Source organism: Rhopalosiphum maidis, chromosome 1 (assembly GCF_003676215.2).
Source record: "Rhopalosiphum maidis isolate BTI-1 chromosome 1, ASM367621v3, whole genome shotgun sequence".
NCBI classification, from domain to species: domain Eukaryota; kingdom Metazoa; phylum Arthropoda; class Insecta; order Hemiptera; family Aphididae; genus Rhopalosiphum; species Rhopalosiphum maidis.
In genome coordinates this window covers 89741446-89753976 of record NC_040877.1, presented here as the reverse complement: position 1 = coordinate 89753976, position 12531 = coordinate 89741446, and the positions used below count along the sequence as shown (strand labels likewise).

The 12531-nt window shown below is 27.8% G+C and overlaps 2 protein-coding genes across 2 annotated transcripts; one reads left to right on the top strand and one right to left on the bottom strand.

The window, feature by feature from the left end:
- Positions 1–227: 227 nt before the first annotated feature.
- On the top strand, positions 228–2027 carry LOC113554915. Its single transcript, XM_026959012.1, has 2 exons — positions 228–500; positions 1320–2027. The coding sequence occupies exons 1-2, from the start codon at positions 228–230 to the stop codon at positions 2025–2027; spliced, it is 981 nt and encodes a 326-aa protein (XP_026814813.1).
- A 7330-nt stretch (positions 2028–9357) lies between these two features.
- On the bottom strand, positions 9358–11586 carry LOC113554076 (ubiquitin-like protein ATG12). The gene is made up of 3 exons (XM_026957755.2): positions 11168–11586; positions 10962–11098; positions 9358–9624 (listed from the first exon to the last, which is right to left on the bottom strand). The coding sequence occupies exons 1-3, from the start codon at positions 11229–11231 to the stop codon at positions 9502–9504; spliced, it is 324 nt and encodes a 107-aa protein (XP_026813556.1). The 5' UTR covers positions 11232–11586; the 3' UTR covers positions 9358–9501.
- Between the last annotated feature and the right edge of the window lie 945 nt (positions 11587–12531).

Here is a 12531-nt window from a genome sequence, read left to right as displayed (position 1 = left end):
AATTGATTTTATTATTTATTTTTATTATTAAAACACGGCACCTTCTCGATATTTTTATCAAATGTTTATATAAGCATTTTCTATAGGTACAAAACATAATTTTTAAGATTTTTACTTTTTTACTATTTATTTATTTAATTATATTATTTTGTTGTCAATAGTTACACATATAACTAATATTTACAAACATTTTCATGTCGAATAACACTAAAATACTCTAAATCACAATGAAGAAAACTCAAAACTTACGAACAAATGGGGAAAAAAAGTCCAATTATAAATTTACTACATATCCTATACGACCAAAAGCCAGTAAACGAAAAATTGATAACAACATCAAAGAAAAACTATTTCAAGCCAAAATTCACTCATACAAAGTTAAACAAAAAGTATTATTAGACAATATCAAAGAAGTGATCACAGTATACAAGAAATGCATACATATGTCTAAACAAATTTCTCAGCCAAAAAGTAAATATTTTGAAGACGTTGAGTTAGCGGTAAGTTATTAAATAAATTATTTTAATATTTTGGGTACACACTTTGGTAGTCTCTAAAAAGTTTCTTCGTCATACAAATCAAAATTAGTTATTATAAAACCGTTAAGAAGGTTAAAAGGATAATACTTCTTAATATTGATAGTCTTTAGTTTTCATAAGAACTTATGATAAGCGTCTGTTCATTTTAAACAATAATAGGCATTTCAAAAATGTTTAAATAGGTACCTAATCATGTAATTTTTTTTTAGTTGGTAATATATAGTAATATAATTTGTAATATATTAAGTACTAAGCTTGGTCTAAGGTTGTTGATTAATATTGTTCATATGGCCAATAAGGAGGGAGGGCTATAGTGTATTAGTATAAAATATGTTTAATAATGTACGAGTATACTTAGCTATTAATATTAATAAGTTTTAAAAATAAATACCTACTTATAACAACTAATAAATTAAAAGTTTCTTTATTTGTAAAAACATACGAAATCATAATATTTTATAAACTTTTCTACGTTGATATTATAACTTATGTGTTATTTAAGAAAAATATATTGTGTAATTCATGATTACCTAACAATAACCATTAAATAACGATACACTTTATCACAGTAATTAACGGTGTAAACAAAAATAAGCAGTAGCCCTAATATCCACCAAGGTCAGGCTTAGAATTTAAAAATCTCTAAATGTGCATAAATCACTAAGATTTTTTTCATCCCCTCTTAAAATAAAAAAAACATACAATTAAATTCGTTATTCGAGGCATCGTAGTGCCAAAACAATTAAACGTTATTATATAATGTCAGAACGTGATGATCAGGTGGCTCGGATCGTAGACGAGGCATTCGGGATGCGAGTGCAAGCGCATGACACAAACGACGAGGAAACGATCAAACGACGGGACGCGAAAGAGTCGACGGTTTCGACGCTCAGGATGAGTGACATAAGAGTGTGGGACCGGCGGTCTCCGAACGACGGGGTCCTGAATTCGATTGCCGGAAGATTGTTAGTCCATCACCGGCGGTTACAGGCGGAGACGGACCGTCTGGCCGCGGACAGGGAACGGCTGCGCTGGTTGATCGCGCAATCGGTGTCCAATGCAAGCAATCCGGTCGACGAACTTACACGGGTGTTGGACGGCGACCTGTCCGCGAGTGTACCGGCCGTTTTGCAGAAACGTGAGCTGATCGAAATCATGACGCGTATCCGGGACGCTTTGTCGGCGAACCGAGGGAACAGGCTGTGCGTGGCCGAGAATGGCGGGAACTCGTGTTGCAATCGACGGCTGCACGGTCTGACGGGCGCCCACGAGTTGCGAGAGCTCCGGAAGCGGCTGGCTCTGGTTACGGACAGACTAAGAGCAGCTGAAAAGGACAAATCTGATCTGCTAGGTATCGTGGAAAGGAGCAGATCCGACCCGACTCCGATCGAATCGCTCCGGGCCGTACTCAGCAAAGAGAAAGAGAAAAATGATCACTTGCAATCGGTTGTCGACGTCATGTTTACTGCCATCCACAAAAATGCGTGAAACAGGCAACATCGTCATTGCATCAACGGTACTCCTCTGATTATTTGTATGTCGTATAAATAAAGTTTAAATTTTCATTTTTTTACAGCTTCAACCCTATTACACGTGAACCGATGAACCCACGAAAGTATCTATTATTAGTATAAACAGAATAATATATTCTAATTATTCTGAACTTTTCAGAGTAACTAACTCTTATGTCTTTTGCAACTTGAAGATACACATGTTTCTATCACATGAATGTCCATTACTATGATTATATGTCTATATTCATAATATTCTAAAACCCCCATATCTGCAGTAAATGTAAAACTTAGACGGTGAATACTCGTGTTTTTGTCCCACAGACATCTGTTAATATCATCATTTACCCACCAGACAATCCAAACTCCTACTTCGTAATAGTTCGTACAACTTCGACATAATCATAATGTGTATGTAATTTGAATACCATGAAAATAATTAAAGAGTCTTTAAACAATCTTCCTCGTCCTACAGATACTTCGTCTATTAATACCTACTTTTTCTTTTCGTTATACATTTTGACTGTTCGATGCGTCGTAGGTTATGATTGAATTGTTAGTATTTAGTAATTAGTTTTGTATTTAAAAACTATATTAGCATATGAGCAGAAATCTAAATTGAAAGTAGAATATTAGTTATAAGTGTTAAATTATAATGTTTAGATTTTGTTAAACACAATAAAGTTGACGAGACCATGCCTATGATTTATGATTTATTTGTATGATCATGTAATCTTGCATTGACAAGACACAATCAAGGTTAGCTTTAATTATAGGCAAGTAGTATATGACCTACATCTGAACGGTCTTAGCTACTTAAAATAGTCTATAACGACTTTCTTTGGCTGACCACCTTCATCATACTCCCTATGGCTTACATGCCTATAATAATATTATGTTTAGGTTTTTACGTCATCTGGTGAACGATCGTATTGAGTCGCGTATTAATTTGTTATGCGTTTATGGTATACCAGTTAGAAAAATGTATAATGTCCATCTATAATCTCTCACAATCTTGTAAAGAAACCTCAATAAATATTTTCAAGTTATCGGCGAAAAACTAAAATTTATAGAAATTGAATTTACGATTTGTAAACCATTTATGAATAATAAAAAAGCAAAGGTAATAGTAGTACTCCTCGAGGGACACCCTAATACCCGACGATGTAGCAAAGATAATTGAAAATTTATCTGAAATAATAACCTTTATTGCGTCCTTCCTGTTTATTGTTATATAAGAGCTTAATTAAGATAAAATTGTGGGGGAGGGTTAGGTAAATTGAGTCCGAAATACCGTTTTTGTGGTTAACTGAGTCCTGAATTTGAAAAGGTATAAGGTAAACCGAGTACCTGTACATAAATAGGTTTAGTTTCCAAAACAGCACATTTTCCTTCTCACTTTTACAGGCTTAGTACTATCTGTTATGTTAACATAATTGGCGTGGTTAAAAATGAGCTTTTTTTGCTTTTAATATTTAATATAATTCACAACGTTGTACATAAAAATCACAATTAATTAAATATAAAATATACAAATTCAAGTCAATTTTTTTTTTTTATTACTATTTATTGTTATTATGTTAGATAATTTATTCTTAACGAATTTAAATCTTGAAATATTTTTATTTTAATATTCCAACATTTATTGTCTCAAAAAAATTGTTTTATATTGTTATTTTTTTCATTTTAATTATCTACCTCTTTACTCCGTATTTTTATAAATATATCTATTTGAATGTATTTATGTAAACAAATCGATAATTGATTATCACTAATTGGTGACTATACTCACTATACAGACTCATTGAATGTAGAAACTTTTTATTTTTAATTAGGTACATCGTTGTTATTCATAAATTATTCTTTCGAAAAATATTATTACTTGGGACTCAGTTTTTACGGGCATCATTCATTTGGGCAAATAATCCAAAATTTACCTGAGTATAGCATATATTAGTTAGGCGATAAATTAACCGATCGTTTATGTGAATTAATTTATAAATTATACAGGGATATATACTGGGAATAATAGGGAAGTAACATACTTACCTATACAATAATTTTTATATTTGTATTTACTACAATGTATTCAACTCAATATTATTATTATATCGTTTCGGCTGATTGGTGATAATTATTTATAACTTTATAAAAATTAATACTATCAACACACAAAAAATCAATATATTACGTAAAAATACTAAAGAAAAACAAAACTATACATTAAAATCAAACCGGAAAATTAACAATATTAATTATATTTAAAAAAATGGGCATGAGACACCATGCTAATTATTAATTATTATAATTAGTTAGGATTTTTAATACAATATATTATTATGATAATTTATATAAGAATATAATATATAGTGTGTATAAATAAACAAAATTATACACATTTCAAAATGTATAGTAAAAAAAAATGTCATTTTTAAAGTAGAATAAAAATACTACTTTCGTAGGTACATTTCGGCATTTCGTCAATTTGCCATACACTTGCTACACCACTGGCTAAACCTATTTAATACCTACTTATAGCACTTTCATAGTTGTTATTATTTCTTATTATCGTATGTTAGCTTCAGACATAATATAAAACGTAAACTATTTATTTATATTTTATATTATAATTATAATTTATTATGAATGTTAATAAAATAATATGCTGGCTGAATAATATTTGTTATTAATTTTCTTTTAATAAATATAAGGAACTAATAAACTATACCTATTAAATTGTTTCCTTGTTTCTTTTTGTTCAAGTAGAATTGTTTTTTTTTTATTCTAAATATAAATCATTATACTGATATAACACTTTTAAGTTATAACTTACAGTTTCAAAGATATACACATCAACAATGAATGCAATTTTAAATTAACAACGGTTCCTATTCTTCAGAACACAGATCCTAGAATAGTTTTATGTATCTCAATAGTCAATGTTATATAACAGTTAAACATATAATGTAGAAAAATGATTGTAAGCCCACATGATGGTAAGAAATTACTTTTATATAAGTTTTGGCAGGCCCGGATAGCTCGATGAATTATACCGAGAAAACTCGATGGGCCGCAAAAATTTTGGGCCGTTCAAGTTATGACGATCTGCTGACCGAAAATATATTAAGAGTTAAAAGTATAAGAAATGAAAACTAAATGTCGGACTTAAATATACCATAGTTACATGGTTGCAGGTTGTTGATATTAATAAAACTATAAAACTCGGTGAGCCGAATTTATCCAACCCGGCCCTGAGTCTTGGTCAATACAGCTAACAGCTAAGTTAAACTAGATACTTTATTCAAGTAAGATAATTTTATGTATTTTGTAAATATATGTATATGTATAGATATATAAACTATTAAATTATTTTTAGTATTTATTGTAGTTGCAATGTAGTAGTCCTATAATATTTAAGTATTTTAATCGCAGCTTTATACGTATTTAATACATTTACGGATAGAGGATCACCTGTGATTGAGGCAAATGATAATGAATTTGGCAATTGCGTTTTGAGTAGATGGGAACAAAAATTGTTCATGTCGCTGTCGCATCATCCCCGAATTATTCGTACCACGTAGGTACCTATTATATTATTATTTTATTATATTACTTACTGTCCGTGTAACTCAATTCCGGTGTGTAACCACTTAATTATCCAAGATCCAACACATCGACTATAGTTATATAAATATTATACGTTATATCACCAGCCGGAAACACATACACACATCATACATACCTATACCTATTGACCGTTTTTTCGACATTTTATAATATACAGTATAATGTTAAAATTTGTAAAACTGCGTAAATTTTTTTTTCTAGATTTTTATATTAAGCTAAATTATACTATATTATTGGTAGTTGGTACATTATTTAAATTATTTTAATGCATTCATATTTTGTGTGCTAAACGCTACGGAATTTATTATATTTTTAACGGTGTACCTAAATATTTGTAAAATTACTACAATAATATGTCTATTATCTTGTGCGTGAGTTTTGTTAAAATAATTTTTATCGTCATACAGGATCAGATGGATCAGCTAACTAATTTGCGATCTGTAAAATAATTATACATCATTTGGTGAGTAATATTTATTCATTTCAGTTGTTATACTTTTATAGACTAAAAACCCTAGAGCATTGTAATTTTAATAGTTCAGCTGTATGTCTAATCTAAATATTTACAGTATCTAGTACTAGTATTATATCATAGACAATTATATTTATTATTAATTTATGTATTATGTTGTATACTTATATTATTATATAATAATATTTATATATTAAGTATAGTTTTAGTATTAGAAAAGTGTTGAATTTAAATAATAGTATAACCAGAGGAAGAGTATTGTCTTTGATGTAAAATGTAACATAATTACTTTTTTTCAAATAATAATTTTTTCTATATATTATATTTCACAAATAAAAAAACTTGCAATTCATCCATTTAAATATGTTAGTAATGCTAATTTATAGATAATCGAACATTTTTGGTTATTAATGATTCAAAATGGTTGTTATTATTATATCAAAACGTATAATTCATAATTTATATATTCTAGTTTCGTCAAATTATTAATTTAGGGAGTAAAAATGGGTAACCCGCAAAATATGTTACCCTATTCCATACTTGAAACCCACCCATACAGATTATACAGCGACAGCACCTTACCTGGCTTCCTCGTAAATTTTACCCAGTTTCAAATGAGAAACTCAAAAACAATTTTACCCGGTCTTGAACGCAAAACCCGTAACCCATAATATTTTTACCTGTATTTTAATACAAAATCCAATTAACAGGTACCCAAACAATTTTTAACCTATTTTAACTCCCTGAACTTATAATAGGATGTGACTTTAATAATTTCTCATCACCTACAGTCTCACTTATTTCTTTAGAAGCTAAGACACGTATTTAAATTAAACACTAGTACATTGGAAATAGGCGAATGCCGTGCTACGACAAAAATAACATTATAAATTTAAACCAATTAACACGAGTAATTGCATTTGCTAATCCGGCTAGCTATATCTATATCAATTGTTATAGTCGATTGGCATTCGCTCGTTCTCGCTTATGATGTGCATTAGGCCTACCGGGGACACCACATTAAAAATAAAACGCGCCTTGTGTAATACCTCAAAAATAACACGATGTTTTGTTGTATGTCGTTTAACAATAAAGGTGGTGAAGAAAATTACACTAACCTGTTACCTATTTTAGATCTTACAATAAATTCTTACATAAAGTAATTATCAATTAAATAATTATTTATATCAAGAAACGAGAATTATTGATGTTTTTTAAAGTACAGAGATTCAAATGTATTACAATAGGTACAATAGTTTTTTTAAAAAAAATGTATTCTTTAACTTATTATTAAAAGACTCCCAAGTTAGGTTAATAGTTATTAATATTTAATATTACCCCTTATTTTACTATCAAAAGCACAAACGAAAGTGAGTTAAATTTAATATTATCAGAAATATTGTATGTATATTGTACTAATATTAATGTATTGTATTAATCATTTTATTTTTATTTCATGTAAATTTAAAACTTTATATTTTACTTATTTACTGAATCATTGGTTAAGTATTTGTGTTGACATACGCAAATAAAAATGTTTGTATGAGATTTTACTAAACATAGACTATAATTCCTTTAAAATTATTTTTTATTCAGAATTATCGGCAATCTGCTTGACTTCTGATAGCTGGTAGATGTGTTAGTGCATGGCTAAATACATTTAGCCATAAGCTAGTGCTAATATCATAAGCATTGGCAGCATTGGCATCAATATTTTCACTTAAAAAATAAAATCATTAAAATTAATTCATTAGTCATCACTCATTACCTTAAACATATTTACAGATTGTATTATAAATTATTTTTTGATGACAGTATCCTTACAGTTGACTGTATAATGTAATGAGGTTTACATAGGCTATACTTACAAGTTATAACATTATTCAAAAGTTAAATTTTTACTTTTTACTTGACACTCGTCAAATTTTAATTTAATGATTTATAATTTTATATAAAAAATGGTTTTGAGCAGTGATGACTTGTCATCAGCTTATTATTATTATTTTTTTTTTTTAGCTTCAATAGCCCATCTAGGGCCTTTGCTGCTTTTACTATTTGATGCCATCTATCTCCGTCTACACACTCTTCTAATTTTGATCCTGGTGCACATTCTTCGAGGTCTAATTGTATTAAGTCTATCCACCTTTACCTTGGTTGTCCCCTAAGTTTTTTCCCATCAATAGTGCCAATCATTATGTCTTTTATTATATCAGTGGATTTCCAGGCATGCCCCGCCCATTCTAACCATTTGCTTCTTAAAAAGGACTTGATATTGGGTTTTTAATATATTTGGTAGATTTCATTATTGGTTCTTCTTCTGTATTCACCATTTTCTATGATAGGGCCATAAATACGTCTTAGTATTTTCCTTTTGAAAGTCAAAAGTTTCTCTTCATCTACCTTTGTAACCGACCACGTTTCGCATCCATAGGTCAGAACTGGTCATAGATAGCTTGAGTAAAGTGTAGATTTTGATTTCGTAGATAATAACTTTGATTTGAATAATTTTCCTAGTGCAAAGTAACTTTTGTTAGCGGCAGCAATTTTAAGTTTTATCTCGTTATGAATATTATTTGAATTATTTATATTAATCCCTAAATGTTTAAAGTCAGTAACAGCCTGAAAAGTATAATTGTCAAATATTAGGTTTTGTATGTTTCCAGTCCTTCTGCCTATGACCATATACTTGGTCTTATCTTGGTTAATATCAAGTCCTATTTTCTTAGCCGCCATTAAAAGGTCAGCCGTTTTTGTAATAATTTCTTCACGTGAACACCCAATCACCATAATATCATCCGCATAGGCAAGTATCGTTTTATTTCCAATTAATTCCATTCATCGATAAACTGGCAAAGATCTTATTATTTTCTCTAGGACAAAGTTAAACAAGGTTAGGCTTATATTACTAAGTATATTTTATGATATATCGTTATGTTTCTTAAGTTTATTTATATAATTAATAAAGTAATTTATTTTATAGTTATTTTCAGTTATATTTTGTGTGGTCCACTATTATGGCGTATTCCAAAAAATATTGTAAATAGTTAAATAATAAGTGTTTTTTTTTTTTATTGTGATTATTGATATATAATATAATAAATAAATATTTACTTGTGGTAATACAAACTTTTTAATTGAATATTGTTTACGATATCATATTTTGACCATCTGAGTATACTAGATTTAGATTTAAATAATTGTAAAATGGTTTTATTTTTATACACAATATACATATTTATTAATAAAAAAAATTCTATAATTATAATAACTTATAAATTTATAATACAATGTCACAAATTTAAACATTTTTAATTCCTAGGAAACAAAATGTAAGTTTGTGAAATTTATGATCTCACCCCCAAGCTTGGGTTTTACAATAATGTAATATGAGATGACCATTTGTGTTGTAACATTCATACAAATTTTTCATTGTCTGATCAGGTGATGGTGCAAATGCTTGATTCACATATAAGAACTGCAAAAAAATAAGTATAATTTAATAGGTATAAATTAAAATTGTTCATAAAAATTGATCTAGGTCAATATGTAGTAGATAATTCATAATGTTAATTTATAGAGCATAAATAGATCTCGAGTGAGTTTTGGTAGATTAATATTATACGGAATTTTGTTACAAAATATTTAAGTTTTGGTGTACATACTATGCACTAACAAATAAAGTTGTTGAAGAATTTGAAAAACTTTTAGAAACTAATTATTATGTTCAAAATGAAGAAACATTAATGCCATTAATAGATTATTTTTAAGGAAATTGGATGGGTCCCTTATATAGGAACAAAAAGAGAAAATACCTTAATTTTTTAATAAATATGTGGAAATGAAATTCTTTAGTGTTTGCTGATTCACCCAGAACAAATAACTCCGAAGAAAGGTGGCACAATTTATTATTGTTTTCAATTATGTTAAGCTCCTCAATGCACTCATCAATATGGAAGTTTATAAATGCATTGCAAAAAGAGGAGCAAGTACACCAATTGACAATAGAGCAAAAGTTGCAGGAATTAAAGTACCATCAAAAAATCTTTATAAATATTGGAGTGTTAAACTCAAAAAAATTGTCTAACTTATAAATATCGTAAAATATTTTTTGTTATTTTATTAATTAAATTTTAATTCTAAGTTGTAATATTTTTTTTTAATTAATGTTTGATTATTGAATTCTGTACGATGCTACCAATTGTCATACTATGAAAAGTAGCTCACGATTAATTTACGCTCTATCAATTGACAGGATACCATAAAAAATAACATCAAACTCGAAAGTTTATTTTTTTGCAATGTTTTATGTATTATTGTATTTATAACTATAAAATGATTGTAGGTATATTAATACCTATAATAATATAATACCTATACAATTAGTTATGTTTATTTTGAAATTTTAAATTAAAATTTTTTTTAAAGTAAATAAAACTCATAATAGTATGCAGAAGTTAATGAGTATGTATTTTTTTGAAAGTTTTGGAGAAATTGATTTATAATTAAATTTTAATCATGAAATTACAAAAATAATGATTTTTTTTCACAAATAATAAGATCTATAAATAGTAAAATATATAATGATATACTGCAACTTCATGAAAAACCCAATATATCAATATAAAAATTAAAAATGAACTATTAATCTTATCTCATTTTACCATAAAACCCATAGTTGACAGTATATTATGTAAATTTGCGTGAGTCTTGTGTTTTTTGTTGATTAACATGGTATATACAAAATAGATTTAAAGATAATATTTGTAGGTCCTTTTAAACATAATTTTACTCATGAATATTTAATATATTTACCAAACTATCAGATGGTTCTAGTTTTAATAGTTTCCGTAAAAAATCATTAATAGATGCCACTGTTTTTTCTTTTTCAACCATCCATTTATTTGTCTTGAGAATTGGTGCATTACCAGTTGCTTTCAATAATATCTCAACTATAAAAAATATAAATATATTTTAAATAAATAATAACAAATTAAAATCTAAATGACTTGAATATTTACTTTTATCTTTGTTTTCAGTAACAACTTTGGAGGTATTAAATTCATTAGTAAGTTCTTCATTCATGGTAAATGTTTAAATGTTTAATAATTTTTTGAAAATCAAATATTTATTTATCAAAACTCACATAACTAATACTTTCATATTTTTAAAATCATAAAAATAAATACTCATAATAGTTTGAAAAATTGTATAGAATCCAAACAATAAACATAATTAAGAGTTGAGGTTAATAGCTTAGAGATTACTAGTTGTAGAAAGTTAAATAAGATAGATACAACATAAAAATTATATTACTTGACTGAGTACTACCTAGTTACATTACAGAAATTATTAGTTAACTAGTTATTAATTACTAGTTAATCATGCTAGTTAGTACATTACTAGTTTGCTGATTACTACTTATTACTGAAGTTTCTAGTTCAATTTTCTGCTTTGTTAAATAAAAATGATAAGAACTATCATGATTTAAAAATTATTTATTGATAAGAACTATGTATTATTGATACGACTATTGTAGAATGATGATTCACTGTTGATTGTTGATTTAAACATTATTTATTAATTTATCATTATACTTATTATAGAAGTGCGAAAATAATAAGCATTAAAACTTTTATGATTGTGAGAGGTATGAAGGAGTGAAGGATTGACAAACTAACAAGGGAGCCCATTAACGTCTAACGAATCTTCCAATAATTTTTATCACTGTAGAGATTGACTGTTGAGTACTTGAGTAATACCATGGTTAATTAATTATTTAAACATAATTAATGTTTTAGGCATGAATTAAGATATACCTATATCATTATTCATAGTTTTAGGCTGCCTGGTTCTCGATTGATTTGTTTTTAGAATTAATGAATAGTCTGACGTGCAGTCTCTATAGTACTGTAGAACAATGTCCCTAGCAACCAATATATCAGAGGTGGCCAACATAACTATGTATGCGAGCCACATATATTGATGCAATTATATCAAGAGCCAAATTATCTAATCTGTACTTTTATACCATAAAAATAATAAAGATAGCTAACATCCGATAAATATATAAAATTATGAATCATGAAATTATAAAATAGTAATAATAATAAAGACATTTTTTTTTTAAATGTATGCAAAAAAAATTAAAATTTTGGTTTTTGTAAATAAAACCGCGAGCCGCATACGTCAATGAAGAGAGCCGCATGCGGCTCACGAACCACAATTTGGCCACCCCTGCAATATGTAATATATTATTCATTATGGAATTACATTACAAAAGTAATGTCATAGCAACCACTTAGTTTTTATTTCTGTAAAAACCTAATTTGGAATATTTCAAATATTTAATAAAAAATGAGACAAATCAATTCAGTCATTCTCT